The sequence below is a fragment of the Gossypium raimondii genome, chromosome 4 (assembly GCF_025698545.1).
Source record: "Gossypium raimondii isolate GPD5lz chromosome 4, ASM2569854v1, whole genome shotgun sequence".
NCBI classification, from domain to species: Eukaryota; Viridiplantae; Streptophyta; class Magnoliopsida; order Malvales; family Malvaceae; genus Gossypium; species Gossypium raimondii.
The window spans coordinates 29,207,350-29,224,595 of record NC_068568.1 but is presented as its reverse complement, the minus strand read 5'-3'; the positions used below and the strand labels follow the sequence as shown (position 1 = coordinate 29,224,595).

General features: G+C 35.7%; 1 protein-coding gene across 1 annotated transcript; it reads left to right on the top strand.

Annotated features, from left to right (window-relative positions):
* The first annotated feature begins 11,363 nt into the window (after positions 1–11,363).
* On the top strand, positions 11,364–16,349 carry LOC105779019 (uncharacterized). Its single transcript, XM_012602770.1, has 2 exons — positions 11,364–11,612; positions 15,816–16,349. The coding sequence occupies exons 1-2, from the start codon at positions 11,364–11,366 to the stop codon at positions 16,347–16,349; spliced, it is 783 nt and encodes a 260-aa protein (XP_012458224.1).
* Positions 16,350–17,246: the final 897 nt, after the last annotated feature.

Below are 17,246 nucleotides of genomic sequence, written 5' to 3'. Positions count from 1 at the left end.
GGTTGGAATGTAAGCTACACGATGCTACTCACACGAGGTGTGGATTATTCGCAAAAAATGTAGGACCTTAGCCATTGGTAGGACATTCAAGACCAACACCCGAAACAGGAAATCCCTAATGACATGTCATTTGTATCCTACGAATTCCTAAGGTTCAACCGGGACTCGATAACTTTCATGGAATTTGTTTGGATATACATTGATTAATAACATTATAAATACAGAATAACATACAATTGAATAACATGAATATAATAATTGGTACATACGAACTTACCTCGACTACTACGGCATAGAAATATAATCGATTAATTTGAAGCTTTAGCTTTTCCCTGATCTAGATCCACACCTGGTCTATCATGATCTAAATAGAAAAATTTAATATACAATTGAATAACATGAACATAGTAATCCGTATGTACGAACTTACCTCGACTACTAGCGCGTAGAAACATAATCGACTAATCCGAGGCTTTATCTTTCCCCGATATAGATCCGTACGTGGTCTATCTTGATCTAAATAGACAAATTTAATCCATTTAATATCCCTAGCATTCAATTTAGTCCACATTTCATATTTATGCAAAATTACTACTTTACCCCTAATATTTTAACCTTTCACAATTTAGTCCTTAAGCTCATGAATTGAAATCTAAGCATTTTAATCCCCTTCTCAAGCTAGCCAAATTCTCTAAGGACTTAAACCAACTCATACAAACCATCATTTCATAAATTTAACATGAATTTTTACTATTTTTACAAACAAGTCGTTAAATACAATTTTTGTCAAATATCACTTTAAAAAACTTGTGTATTTAACAACAAGGACTCATAATCTATCATTAAACATCAAGAATCACACAAAAATATTCATGGCATAACCCTCAATCTTTAACAGTTTTGACAAATTGACCCCCAGGCTAGCTAGATTAAGCTAAAACGACCTAAAAACCATAGAAATCATTAAAAACGGGTTGAAAAACACTCACCATGCACCAAACTAAGCTTAGCCGAACTTCAATCCTAATAATGGCTTCCTTCTTTCAATATTTTAGTGATGAGTTTCATTTAGAAAGATGATACCATTTTTCATTTAGTCTAATTTAGATTTCTTCATCAATTTACTAATTTAACCTTAGTTTATAACTTTAAAAATCACTTAAACTATGTCTATATATGTCCATTAGCTATTCAAATGGTCTGATTACCATTTAAGTCCATTTAGTTTCATTTCCATAGCCTTTTATCCCTTTTAACTAATAGAACTCTACTTTTACACTTTTACGATTTAGTCCTTTTCATTTAATTAATCATGCAAACATCAAAATTTCTTAATAAAATTTTAATAAGACCTTACTAATATCCCATAGACATTAAAATAATAATAAAATAAAATTTTACTTGTCAAATTTATGGTCCCGAGACCACTGTTCCAATTTCACTAAAAACGGGCTGCTACAACTTTCCCTCATAAAGGAATTTTTGTCCCCGAAAATCTTAACAGAAAATAAATTCGGGTATTGTACTTTATAATTTCTTCCGATTCCCAGGTGACCTCTTCTATTCCGTGACGTTGCCAGAGAACTTTTGCTAAAGCTACACTTTTATTTCTCAGTTCTTTAACTTCTCGAGCTAAAATTTTGATTGGTTCTTCACTGTACATCATATCTGGCTGTATCTCAACATCAATAGGTGAAATCACGTGTGAAGGATCTGATCGATACCGTCGTAACATCAATACATTGAATACATTATGAATCTTTTCTAATTCTGACGGTCAAGCCAATCTGTAAGCTATTGATCCAATTCTCTCAATGACCTCGTACGGCTCGATGAATCAAGGACTAAGCTTTTTTTGTCGGCCAAATCGAATAACTTTCTTCCAAGGCAATACTTTCAAAAATACTCTATCGTCAACTTGAAATTCAATATCTTTTCTTTTCAAATCTGCATAAGATTTCTATCGATCCGAAGCTACTTTCAATCTATCCCGTATCACTTTAACTTTATCTTTGATTTCTCGAATCAAATCAACACCGAATACCTTTTTCTCACCTAGCTTAGTCCAGTATAACAAAGTTCGACACTTTCGATCATACAAAGCTTCATATGGTGCCATTTTAATGCTCGCTTGATAACTATTGTTGTATGCAAATTCAACCAACGATAGAAATTTCCTCTAATTACCTTCGAACTCTAAACCACAACATTGAAGCATATCTTTGAATATCATAATTACTCACTCAGACTGACCATCCGTCTGTGGATGAAACACTATACTAAAATGCAGTCGAGTTCCTAGAGTTTCATGTAACTTGCTCCAGAACCGAGATGTAAATTGTGGATCCCTGTCAGAGATAATAGAAACTAGCACACTGTGCAATCTAACAATCTCAGCAACATACAACTCTGCCAATCTCTCAAGTGAATAATCTGTACGTACATGAATGAAATGTGCAGATTTCGTCAAACGATCTACAATGACCCACAGAAGATCTTTCTTTCTCGGAGATAAAGGCAATCCTGATACGAATTCCATCATAACACGTTTCCATTTCCATTTTGGAATCATCACAGGTTGTAACAAACTAGAAGGCACCTGATGCTTGGCTTTAATTTGCTGAAAAACCAAACATTTTGATACGAACTCTGAAATCTCCCGTTTCATACCTGGTCACTAGTACATCTATTTTAAATCGCCGTACATTTTATCGCTATGAGTATTATTCGATAAACTACTATTGTGAGCTTCTGTAAAATCTTCTCAATGAGATCAGAATTTCTTTGAACACAAATTATGTCTTTAAAGTACAAACTGTCATCGGAACCAACATGAAAATCTGAATCAGATGTCATCTCAATCTATTTCCGTATTGTGATCAAAACATCATCACATTTTTAAGCTTTGCAAATCTGTTGCAGAAACATCGGTCTAGCTTTTAATTCAGCTAAAATTGAACCATCATCAATCAAGTTAATCGTGTGTTCAATGCTCGTAAAGCAAACATATATTTTTTGCTCAAAGGACCGGCAACAACATTAGCCTTTCCTGTGTAACACCCCTAACCCGTATCTATCACCAAAACAGGGTTACAGAGTATTACTGGAGTTTACAGTACAAGCAAATAGAATTTCAAACATTTCATAACATATCAAAATTCATATAAAAAAACCAATCAAAATCATACATATTCTCCCTTATACGAGCCCTCAAGCCCCAAAATAAACATTAGAAACAAGTCAGGACTAAATCAGAAACTCAGAGAATTTTTTAGAAAACATTAAAATTTTTCAAAGTTACAGCAGTCACATGGCTGTGTGACTCACATGTCCAAGAGACATGCCCATGTCTTAGGCCGTGTAGGTATTCGAAATAGGGACACATGGTCGTGTCCCAGCCCGTGTCTGTCCCCATATAACTCTCTGACTTGGTCACACGGCCAAGCCATATGCTCGTGTGCTAGGCCGTGTACCCTTCAAAGTAACCTCACACACCCGTGTGCCAGGTCGTGTGTTAGGCCGTGCAATAGCTTGACTTGCAATCCTTTTGAAAGCTATAGGGGACACATGGCCTTATACAAATGGTATGATCACATACAACCAATACGCCCTTAGGCACCTCAAATGATAATTCATAAACATGTGCAAAAATAAACACAATTTGATCATTTAACCAACAAAGGCTTGACAAAAACTAAGCCATATTATGTCACCTGATTTACCCTTTAAAAACATACCAAAATGCACCATATATGACATACAAAAACTAGAGCACTAAAAAAACTAAATAAGTCATTCAAACAAGTACCAATTCACAACCATTCATGGCTTACACAAAATGCATATTCAAACCACCATTTTACCTTCCATCATTCTACCATATCAACCCATACCTTAACCATATAAGGCAACATATATACACATCAAAATGTACCATTTCACCAACACAAGGCCAAAATGCAAACTAACCAAATGGTCATATCCACAACCAAAACACATAAGCTAACATTAGCCAAAATAACCTATACATGCCATTACAACCAAACTTAAACCTATTGAAAATACCAAAAGAGCCGGTGGGTAGTGTGATATAGCTCCGATAAGCTTCCAACCCAATCGAGCTTCTGATTTACTATAAAACATGAAAAATAACACAGAGCAAGCATTTAAGCTTAGTAAGTTCGTATAACATGGAATTTAACTTACTATTTATTCACAAATAAGGTAAGTAAATAAAGCATATCCCAACATATATTGGCCAAATGCCTAAGCACATATACATCAACCATGTTAGTCATGTAAACACATATACATCAACCATGCTCATCAGTGGTGAAACCCTAATAGTTTAACAGTTTTAATATTAGTCCCCGGGCTAGCTAGATTAAGCTACAACAACCCCGTAAACATAGAAATCATTAAAAACAAATTAAAAATTACTCACCAATTGAGCTTGCAAGCTTGGCCGAACCTATCTATGGTTTTTCCAAGTTAGAATTGGTTGAAGAAGAAGCTAAAAGATGATAACTTGTTTTGTTTTTTAGTTATTCTAACATTAATTACCTTTTTTACTAATTTAACCTTTAATAACTTTAAAAATTACACAAATGCCAAGTCAATGTCTTCCACTAACTCAGTTATGGTCTAATTACCATATGAGAACCACCACTTTAAATTTTTATAGCTATTTAACACCATTAGCTATTAGAACACAACCTTTGCACTTTACGCGATTTAATCCTATTTATCAAATTAAGTATGTAAACGGTAAAATTTCTTAACGAAATTTTTATATGGTACTTCTATCATGCTGTAGACTATAAAATAATAATAAAATAAATTTTTTGACTTCAAATTTTTTGTCTCAAAACCACTATTCAAATTTTACTAAAAACGGGTTGTTACATCCCGAATGATAGTTGATAATCAAATCATAATCTTTTAATAATTCAAGCTATCTGCGCTATCTCAAATTCAAGATTTTTGTGACATCAAATACTTTAGGCTTTTGTGATTCAAGAAGATATGAAATTTTTCTCCATATAAATGGTGTCGCCAAATCTTCAAAGCAAATACGATAGCTCCAAGCTTTAAATCATGAGTCGGATAATTCTTTTTGTGTAGTTTGAACTGTTGTGAAGCATACGCTATCACTTTGCCCTCTTGCATTAAAACACAGCCCAGACCATTCAATAAAGGGTCACTATCAAGCACAAATTCTTTATCGAATTCTGGCTAAACTAACACAGGTGCCTCGGTTAACAAAGCTTTTAACTGATTAAAACTTTGCTAACATTTTTTCGACCATTCGAACTTGACATCTTTCTGCAACAGTTTCATTAATGGCGTAGCAATCATCAAAAATCCCTTGACAAATCTTCTATAATATCTAGCTAAACCCAGAAAACTTCTGACTTCATAAAAAATTCTCGGAGGTTTCCAATCCACCACAGCTGAAACTTTACTCGGATAAAGCCTAATACCATCTGTTGATACCAAATATCCCAAAAATCTGACTTCTCAGAGCCAGAACTCACATTTCCTGAACTTAGAGAAAAATGCTGGGCATGCTCTGTCTCATCTTGTGAATAGATACAATGTCATCAATGAATACAACAACAAATCTGTCTAAGTACGGTCTAAAAATTTTGTTCATCAAGTCCATAAACACAACAGGTGTATTAGTCAAACCAAATGGCATCACAAGAAACTCATAATGTCTATACCTGGTTCTGAACGTAGTTTTTAGTATATTAGAGTCTTTAACCCATAACTGATAATAACCAGAATGAAGATCGACCTTTGAGAATACCATTGCACCTTTCAACTAGTCAAATAGATCATCAATTTGTGGTAATGGATACTTATTCTTGATCGTGACTTTGTTGAGTTGTCGATAATCAATACATAGATGGATAAATCTGTCCTTTTTCGTAACAAATAACACAAGAGCACCCTAAGAAGAAAAACTAGGCCGAGCAAAGTCCATATCTGTCAACTCTTGCAACTGTGTTTTCAACTCTTTCAATTCTATAGGTGTCATTCTATACGGAGCTATTCATATCAAAAATGTTCTCGGCATCAATTCAATAGCAAACTCAACTTCTCTAATCGGCGGTAACCCTGGTAACTCTTCTAGGAACATGTCTATAAACTCACATACAACTGGAACCAATTCTAACTTCAATTCTGAAACCATGGAATCAAATATATAAGCGAGATAAGCTTCACAGCCTTTTCTAACATATTTTTGTGCCGACATAGCTGAAATAACATTAGATGCGCTATCCAATCCGTCCGACTCAATTGGAAGCTTTTCACCGTTCTAACTCTTTTACACAATATACTTTCGTCTATAGTTCACAACAACATCATGCAGAGTTAACCGATCCATACTCAGAATCACATCAAATTCATCAAAGGGTAGTAACATCAAATCAGCCGGAAAGTTGCAACCTCAAATCATCAAAGGATAGTTTTTACAGACTTTATCAACTAACAAATATTGACCTAAACAGTTTGTTACTTTAACCAAAACCTCAGTAGACTCAAAAGGTATTTTCTTATCTGACACTAAAGTCATGCATACATATGAGTGCATTGACCCTGGGTCAATCAAAACATTAACATTAGTATAAAAGATAAAAAATGTACCAGTGATCACATCAAGCGCTAAAGCTTCCTCTCAAGCACGAATCGCATAAGCTCTAGCTAGTGCTCGTTCCTCAGATCTGACAACAGAGTCTTTTTGTCCCACTACAACTATTACCCGCATTTCTAGTGATTTGGGGTGCTCTCCCTCTCACAACTTTGTTACTCAGTCGAGTAGTCTAAGCCTTTTCTTTATCAGACCTTTCAAGACAATCTTTGAGATAAAGCATATAAGAACCACATTTGAAACATGATCCGGTCTTTCAGTCTACACTCACCAAAATGTCATCTATTACATTGCTGACATTCGGGCTAGTTGTTTCTGACACTGCCCACGCTCGCTACAGATGTAGCATGAGGTTTTGAGCTCGAATACTATTTTCCTCTATCTTTTCCAGAATAACCCATTGAAGTTGATGAACAACTATGAAACTCTTTCAACTTCTTTGATAGCAATGAGTATGACTTTCCTATAGGCCTTTTTCTCGAGTCACGAGCCTCAGAATCAACTTTTATTTTTGCTATGCTAAGTTCTCAGCCTTGTGTGCTCTGTCCACCAGAACTACAAATTCTTTCAAGTCGAGAATCCAAACTAATAGCTTGATATCTTAATTTAGGCCATCTTTAAATCGAGTGCACATGGTAACCTCTGTCAGTATAAATTCTCGGACATACCTACTAAGTTGAACAAATTCCATCTCATACTCCGATACTGACATGCAACCTTGTTTCAATTCAAGGAACTCTTTACATTTCTTATCTAGAAATCTCTAACTCACATATTTATTTCCGAACTCTATCTGAAAGGACTCCCAATTTACTCTATCTCTCGGTACTATCACAACCAAAGTGTTCCATCATTGATAAGCCAAATCTTTCAACAAAGAAACAACACATTTCAAACATTCCACTAGAGTACACGATAATTCATCAAATACCCTCACTATATTTTCTAACCAGAACTCAGGTCTCTCTGGATCATCTTCAGTTGTACCTCGAAACTCTTCAGCCCCATACTTAAATATTTTATCAACTGGAGGCTTGTTTATTCTCACTAGTTCCAAACCTTGAGGAACTATGGGGACCGGTTAGGGTACAAGTGGGGATGGAGGTCATTGAGCCATTGGGTTCATTCGTACGAACTCTAAGAACCACTCAGACACCATCTGGAAGAAGGCTTCCTTAACCTCTCCTCCCCAACCCTCAGATGTGAGCCTACTTCCACTAGACGATGCCCCGTGAAAGGAGGCTTGCGTGTTACTTTCAACTTCATTAGAATCAGCTTGGTTGGATGACATCTTATCTATATGAAAATATATTTTAATTTGAGTCAGGATTTATCACATTATTGCAGACTATATAATGGCATGTATTTCTGGACTCATACATGATACATTCAGTTCGAGAACCGACTAAATCATATCTCTGATACCACTAAATGTAACACCCCTGACCCATATCCGTCGCCAGATTAGGGTTACGGAGCATTACAATACAAATAGAAAATTTAAACATACATTTCATAAATTGGCATAAACATGTTGTAAAATAATCATTCATATACATATCATCCCTAAATCGATCCCTCGAGGCCCTGGAAACATTTGGAAAGTTTAAGAAAAAGTTAGAAAATTTTGACAACAGGGGTGACACAGCCGTGTGGCCAGGCTGTATACCTCAAACAACTAAGACACACGGTCGTGTCCTAGCCCGTGTCCTCACCCGTGTAACTCTTTGAGTAGGGTTAGAGGGGTCAGGACACTGGCTGGGACACAGTCATGTGTCCCTAGTTCGAAGGTTACACAGCTTGAGACACGAGCGTGTGTCTCAGCCATGTGAGGCACACTGCCTTCCCACATGGCAGTGTGACCCCTGTAGTCAAATTTTACTAACTTTTTCTTCAACATTCCAAATGTTTCGAATTTGGTCCCGAATTATTTCTAAGGTGTTTCTATGGCCTTGAGGGCTTGATTTAAGGATGATATGTATATGAATGATTGTTTTACAACATGTTTATTTCTATGTATGAAATGCATGTTGAAATGTTTTATTTGTATGGTAATGCTCTGTAACCCTAATTCGACGATGAATACGGGTCAAAGGTGTTACACTAGCTTAGTCTCTCAGGTATGTTAAACTTTTGTTTGTATGAATCATATTCTGTTATGTTTAAAACATTATGACAAGAATGATAATGAATGAACAAAAAGATAGTTTTACTAATCATGTAGGGAAGATATTACACAAATGATACAAAGAAAAGTACTAGGTAAAACAAAAGAAATTCTTAATTTTTTTCCTTCAGTGGCCTGGTTTATACGCTTAGTTGGGATATCTTTTGTTTGAGGATAATCTTCAGGATTTTGTTCTACACCTGCTAAGTCATCTTCATTATCTTCAGCTTCAGGTGTGGTAGGAATGAAAAAGTCAGGTGACTGTTTCTACTCTCTCTGAAAGGTTTCCTAGTGTTCGCCCTCAGGGTGGTAAACATTAAACTTCAGTGACCCAATAGAGAAGTCACTAAGACAATTAAAGTCTACTCGACTAAGATCAAAAGGACCTGCAACCACTTGGGCGTGTAGAATCAGATTGTACCTCCATTTTGGCAAAGCTCATTATGGTTCTTTGTGGTGTCCTCCTGGAATTTTTGAAAGTTTCTTCACTAGAATGGTGTAGACCTTCTAGCTCTTCTTTGTGACGCTCCTCTTGAGCTTTGAGCTTCTCCTCTAAAGTAGATTCTTTACCTTTTAGCTGATTGATCTCATCTTTTAACTATTCACACTTAGTCTATGTTTCTTTATGCTTTCCGTTCAAAGCCATAACTCAAGCATCAAGTCTACCAATCAAGTTTTTTATTCTTGATGAACTCGAAGTACATCAGGCATAGAGCTCTTGCCAGTTTTCACAGCCTCTTCCAAGCTTGCAATTTTAGCATTGTATTGATCACTGGTGTCCTGGAGGGCCCAACTCCAGAGTCCATGCTCTACAGGTAAGGCTTGTGAAGCCTTTTCCATAAAGGATAGAGGAGATGAATCCAGATTGGAAGAAATTTAAGAGGTAAAATCCTACTACAACTATTGAGGCACAAAATTTTATTGCTACTGGAAAATGGAACTCAGTGAGACAAAAGGTAGACCTAATTTCAATAGGTCACGACAAGGGACAAATCTTTCTATTTAAATAGAAGTAACCTCATGTGGTGGAATTCAAGGAGGAATAATTGATTTAATTAGAGGTATGGTTTCTATGGGACTCTCTGTCAGTGGTGGATCAGATACATACATTGGGGAGTCTGTAAGGTGGATAGATTCTGTTAGTGGTGCTAGAATAACAGGTAAAGTGTGAATTGGAGAAATGTGAATAGCTATTGTAGTAGGCTCCTTATTTTGTTTATGTCGTGGTATGGGAGGGCATTCACTACTCTGAGTCTCTTGAGTACTTTCTTCCAATCAGGGTCTCTTTTTTTATTTTCTTGATTATTGTTTATCTTGATGAAGTAGTTGTAGTTTTCTCTTTTGCTCGAGTTTTATTAATAATGACTGAAATGTCCATGTTTTGCGTTGAGTTAGGCACAGTATGAGAGTGTGAAGAAGATCCTGCACCAGCAATATGAGAATTAGCTTGGTTTGAAGAAGAAGTAGGAGTTGTAATAGGATTACTTAAAATGTTCCAGCTACATGGGTGAAGACCACAAATGCTATAGAAGTGGAAAGAAGGTTCTCTTATACAACCCACTGAAACATGTGCTAACTCATCGTCTAAATTATAAGGCCAAGCCTCAGCAATAGAAGGCACGATGAAATCGTCCAACCAATTTAATGAATCATTTGGTCGACAACCATTTACGCTTAACTCCTATAAACAATATTGGAATATGTTTCTAACAGAAACAACTTCCACCAAATATAGTATATACCCCTTCTTAGTTTTTTATATTATTTTAAAGCAACTTGAGCATCTACTAGTTTACACTGTGTACAAATGCTCTCCAGAAGAAGGGACCATTGGGTAGGAAAACCAAACTAGATTTGAGTTTGCATATGACTTTTATGTGCTTTTCTTTTCTTTGATAAAGATTTGAAATACTGTTCTGGATTGTAGGGGCAACAAAGTATCCTTGAGCATCTCTGGGTCTCTTGAACTTGGCATTTAACACAACTCTTAAAGTTGCATCTTTGCTTCTTTCTCTATCCTGGACCTTATTCCTCTCTTGGATGGTCACTTCCATTATTTGAGCCTTAGCAAAAAAATTTGCAAAATCTCTTATCTCAAAGGCAGACAACAACACCCTCAATTCCTTATTTAACCCACCTTCAAACCTGAGGCATAGTCCTACCTCGTCTGGCACCAACTCTTTGGCATACTTGCTAAGCTGAATAAATTCCTTCTCATACTCAAACACTGCCATTCTTCCCTATTTAAGTTCTAGAAAGTCTCTCTTCATTTGTTCAACGAAGAGTCTGTTGATGAACTTTTCCTTGAACTTCTTTAGGAAAAAGGTTAAGTTCACTTGGTCTCTTAAGATCATGCCAGACACTATAGTCCATCACTAATATGCTTCATCTTCAAGCAAAGAGATGACACGTCTTAGGCTCTCAACTAGGGAGCATTTCAGTTCCTCCGCCACTCGAAAAACTCAGGAAAACTAATTTTTCCCTATAACTGGATCATTCTTTTTGTTGCCTCGAAACTTTTTGGCACTTCCTTTCGAGATGATCTCTATTGGATCCCTTCGAAGAATTACTACAGCTAGGGCTAGAGGTGTAGGGCATATTAGTGGTGCAACCTCTGTTGTCCTTTTATCCACTCTTGTCTCATCTCAACATATAGGTGGTGAGGTTGGAGCAGCCCCCACGTATCAATTGTACCATTGCCCCATCATATCCAACAAAGCATTCCTAGATTCTGTTCCTAGTACTCCTCTACTTACAGAAGGAGCAGGACTACCCGCTGTTGGAGAGGCATTACTATGCATTTCTTCCCTGTTAGCATCTCTAACGTTTAACGATATCTCTCGTTCTTTGCTACAATACACACTCAACTAATTAGTAACACTGTGAAGGTTCTATCTAGACTTAAGTAACATGTATCATAAGGTTTCTAACTAACACTGGTTTTTAAGAATCGACTTAACTGAAATCTTTGATACCAACTACACTTGTGATACCCTATGCCCAACCTGACCACTGGATCCGGTATGGAGCATTACAGGTTGACCCATTTGACTACTCCAACGCTTCTCTTAAATTGTTTTGCCAATTTGGTAGGTTCCACCTTTGTGCCATAACATTACCCAAGTTCTAACTCATAAGTATTTGGAAACAAGTTTTAAAATGGATATCCTACTTTGTATAAGTTTAAAATATACAAACATAGCCTACAGGGGCTATCTTAAACACTTTCATAAATCACAGGTGGAAATGCGCCAGTCAAGGCTACAGTTATGTTAAAAAAATACAAAATGTTGATTTAATTAAACAATAGTTCGGAAAGGGACGACATATAACAAAAATTCCTAATAACCACCAATGAATACATATTACCCACAAAATAAGAAAGCTCACAAATGGCTGAAGGTCTAGCGGATTCCCTTCGACGCTACACTTGATCTAAGAACCTGAAAGAAAGGGAAAAAATGGGGCAAGTTCAAAAGAGCTTAGTGAGTTCCTGGAAGATAATAATTGACGTCAAGATATGCGAACTCAGACTAACAACTAACTCGCTATAATTGACAGACACATTCCTCTTGCCCATAAAACATTTAGTAAATTCTACCACTATTCACTGTATCCATTGGCGAACTTTGCTGGCCTACGTTCCCACACATGACAACTGTAGGCAAATATACTCGACAGACTTATTACTTACATGATATAACCCTTTTTATGAATGATAGGTTTACTGTTTATTCTTTTCATATAACGTGCATCAACTTATGCACCCTTTTCCCTTTCTCTTGTATTTCCTTCTTTGTGCTAGCTTCTGATCCTGATTCTTGAAAAACCTATCATATCCTTGACCTCCTCCGGACGTACTACTGTCCAGAGCATGAATACTACAATAAAATATAGAAATACGAGGCAATATCCACAAGTATACAGGTCGAGTTGTAATATAATTTTACAATGAAGTAGGTGAGTCTACGAGGATCGTACCTAAGGGAGGCGAGTTTCAGATCAATTTTAACCTAAACACTAAAAGATCTAATTAGTACTTTAAATTAGTTATAGTATGAAAACATAAAATAAATGATTTTTTGGGTGTTATAATAATAGTAATAAAAACAAAATAAAATAAAAAGATAAAATTCAAGAGATTAAAAAGGGAGAATAAATCAAATCTAATTATGGGTGATTAGCTCACTTCAGTAATCTCCATCAACTATCATTTCGGGTTCCTCTTCAATCAACTAGTTGCTACCCTAGTAGGATCTTTCGATCTTCCACTAACATAACGAGTCAGAAAGTACTACTTATCTCCTGACCTCATAGTTTAGACTGGTTTGGGGTTAAGGTGTTCACTAATGGGAAATACCAATTTTGGGTTAATTCCCACCTTGATGACTTTCTAGGGTTGTCAAGCCTAAGGATTGTCAAGCCTAGGGTTTGTTTCACATTCTTCATTTCCTAAATAATTGAGTCGTTGAGTAACCCTACAAAAGATTTAACAGATCATACCTCCACTCTCTAATCCCCCATAGAGGGATTAGTTACTCATGGCTTCCATAGACAATATATAATCGATGTAAAGAGAAAACATGCTAATTTAATGGACAAGATAGAGTAAATGAAAGGGCTGATTGTGCCAGTCGTCCTTAACCGTAGGTTAGCTGACGTTCCCAAGCTTAAAGTTTGATTGTGTAGACCAAAATGCCCCTACTTCGTGTGTTGTTTCTGTCACAGAGTCGATGTTACGACACAACAGGACCTGTGTCGCAAAAAAGCATTTAGTATACTCCTCTTGATTTATCTTCAGGGGTATGTCGTGACACCCTCAGTCTATGTAGTGAGATCGAAGGCAAACTTGAGTTTTCTCAATTATGTTCCCTATGTTGCGACATCGAGTAATCCTTGTTGCGACATAGCGGACAATATCCATTTACTGCACCTTTTAATGGTCTCCTGCACACTCACAAAGTGCTTTAGCTCACCCTTAGGCCTCATTCGGCCCCTAAGGTCAATAAAAGACTCAATTTGCACATTTTATTGAATGTAAATAAAACTATGAAAACTTAAATAAAACTTAACGAAAATGCTTGTATTCAAGTGCCTTAAAGGCGAAAATTAGTTTAATTTGCTACACCAAATTGCGGCAGATCAAAATCCCCTACACTTAAGTGATTGCTTATCCTCAAGCAACATAAACAAAAAATAAGAAATAAAAGCGATGACCGTTGAGCAAATATCACACAAGGATTGACTTTAGAGCATATGACTTAGGCATTTCATGATTACTACCAACTTTAACACGATGAGTATTTGACTTACCAATTTTGATCTCAAACATCTAAGTTCAGTATGTTGCAAATATATACAGGTATTAAGGGTCTCACCTATAGGAATCCATCAACAAATCATACAAGTACTTTGATCATCTGAGCAAAAAATAAATAGTCATTTATGTGGATGTTTAGTATGTTGTTTATTCATGTATAAGGATATTTAGGTCAAATAGGAATTTTTGGCTTGTAATGTTCTGAGAGTTACGATAGGTAAGGAATTAAAAAACAATAAGCATCAAAAGGGTTACAAACACAAAAATAGTTTGACACATTGTATTAATCCCTATTCTTCCCGATTAGCAATCATTTCCCGCTCACTGCCTTATGGCTAGCCTACAAGTTTCTGTACATTTAGGAATAAGTTTTTTCTATTATTTTGTGATATTGTGACTTTTCTCTTTTTCAATACATCTCACGCAAGAATGTTTTTTTCTTTTCAGAAACTCTTTCTACTCGTACTTCTTTTTAAGTTTTTCTATTGTTTTACACTTTTAGGCTAACCTGTAGTTTCCATATCACACCAATCTTTTCTATTTCACTCTATTTTTACAAACTCCACCATGATGTATCTACTTAACCCTCAATATGGATGACCCGATGTCTATAGTCATGCAGTGTAGGACAAAGAAAAAGGGTAAATACAAATTAACATTTAAAGCTCAATGGTTTGTAATGAGGTTCATCAAGAAGTGTCAATACGCTCAAAGATCAGTATTAAAGGTGAAATATAAATAGGACAACTTTTTGGCTCTGGATGTGTTCCAAACAATGCCTTAGGTCATCCCTAAAAATATCAACATACACAAACTTAATCAACCAAACAAGCTCAAATTCAACCATTTATCATTCATACTAACATACTTGTTTCCCTGCATTTTCTATATCACTTGGTACAATTGATTACTTAATACCTATTTATAGTGTAACATATAGAAATTTAGTAGTCTAATGCTCAAATATTTAAAATCACCTACCATCATGCCAAATTTATTCATAAACACAAGCAACCTATGTATATGCTCCTAACAAATCACTTGTATTTCTCCAAGCTCAAGCACACCAAAAGAAAAGAAAAATTTAAAAAAACAAACAAATTTCCTATGTTACCCCACCACACTTTAGTTGGCACATTGTCCTCAATGTGTAGCCCATAAGAAGATAAGGAAAGATGTTTCTCGATTGATCATGATCACTTTAATTGCAAATCGTAGGTCCTTCTTGTAAACTCCAAATTATATAGGGTTTTCTATATATTTTTACCACCTATTTACTTAATAAATATGTTAATCTTGAGAATTATTATTAAAATAAGTGAATTTTACTTAATAAGTAATATTGGGTATGAACTTACAAAGTATGTTAAATTGTGCTTAATTACATTATTTTTGTAGATCTTTTATATTATTTTATGTTAATTTAGTAATATGTGATTTTTCACTATGTATGAGGACCATTGAAGATGTGATTAATGTGAATGAAACATGGACATGCACAAATCAATTCTGGATGTTTTGAAACAACCATGTATCAGCATCGTGTTGGTAGAAGCTTTGGAGCAAATACCAAACTATACGAAAGCTATGAAGAAAATTTTGTCTAAGAAGACTAGGTTTAGGGAATTTGAAATTGTAACCTTGACTACAGAATGTAGCCTATTTTTCAGAACAAGCTGCCTCTTAAGTTGAAGGATCCAGGAAGTTTCATCATGCCTTTCAATATTGGAGAATCCTATTATGCTAAGGCTTTGTGTGATTTGGGACCAAGTATCAACTTAACGCCTACCTCTGTGTCTAGACGATTAGGTATCTGTAAGGCCAGACCAACGATAATTACACTCCAATTGACGGATCTATCTTTGGCATACCCAGAAGGAAAGATCGAGGATGTCTTGGTACGTGTAGATACATTCATATTTCCTATTGACTTTATTATCTTTGATTTTGAAGCAGATAAGGAAGTACCAATCATCCTAGAAAGGCCTTTCCTAGAAGCCAGCAGGACGAGAATCGATGTACAAAAAGGCGAACTCATCATGCAAGTTCAAGATGAACAAGTGACCTTTAATGTACTCAAGGCCCTAAGATATCCTGATGAGGTTAAAGATTGTTTTACTATCTCCGAGGAAGATCCTTTGGTTTCTGCAAAATTAGAATACAATGATCAATTAGAAGATATTTCATCTGTCTCTTCACATTAAGATAAGAATGATACATGTTTGGAAGCTAAATTGGAAGAATTCAGTTCAAAAATTTAGTTCGAGTCATTAGAGCTATCATCACATGAATACAAGCAACCCAACCCATTAGGAGAAGAGCCATCCGAGTTAGACTTCACTATTTTGAAAAGGCAGGAGAAAAGTATCGAGTGGACTATTGAAAATACTGAAAAAGGATCTAAGGGAGAGAAGAGTTTGATTCAATCTCGAGTATTTGGTCCTTGGAAACTCGAGTCTTAATAGTTAAAAGAAACGATCAGGGATCCCATCTATGACATTTAGTGGGTGGGACTTGTACGAAAGAAAGAAGGTATAACAAAAAATGGGCTAATTTCATTAAGGATAATCATGGGTAGGCATATTTGTACAAATGACAGAAAGTGAAGCAAATCAAATTAGATGAATACGGTTGGTATGATAAATGATTGTTTGACATCGCATTTATCAGTGGCAATCATCAATAACATTGGGGACTCCTCTTCACTCTCTCTGTTATTAAATTATTATTAGTTTTTTCTCTCTCTCATTTGAATAAATGACATGCTTAGAAATTCTTCTTCTTAAATTAGCACATTTAATTAATTCTGTCTAAGGAGATTGAAACTTAAATAGGACCATTGTGACCTTTCCAACCTTTCTTGGGAATTAATTTAAAGGAAACTTTTTAGAAGAAATTTTCTAGTTTAGTTTGTAAATACAGTTTAGGCTCAAGGCCTAAAACAACAAAGAGGAGAAAATCCACCCCATGTTGCCATCCATAAAGGTTCTTCAAAACTCTAATATTGCCACCACTTTTCCCTCCATCTATACTTGCCGCGAAAGTCACTTAAGCAGCTAAAATTTTTCTACAAGTTTACCCCAATTCATCCCTATATAAAC

Excerpts from the sequence above, each read along its gene's own strand:
- LOC105779019 (XM_012602770.1), top strand. The coding sequence starts at position 11,364 with ATGATCTCTATTGGATCCCTTCGAAGAATTACTACAGCTAGGGCTAGA. Across the intron at positions 11,613-15,815 it reads GACTACCCGCTGTTGGAGAG|AACAAGCTGCCTCTTAAGTT; the intron begins GCATTACTATGC and ends CCTATTTTTCAG.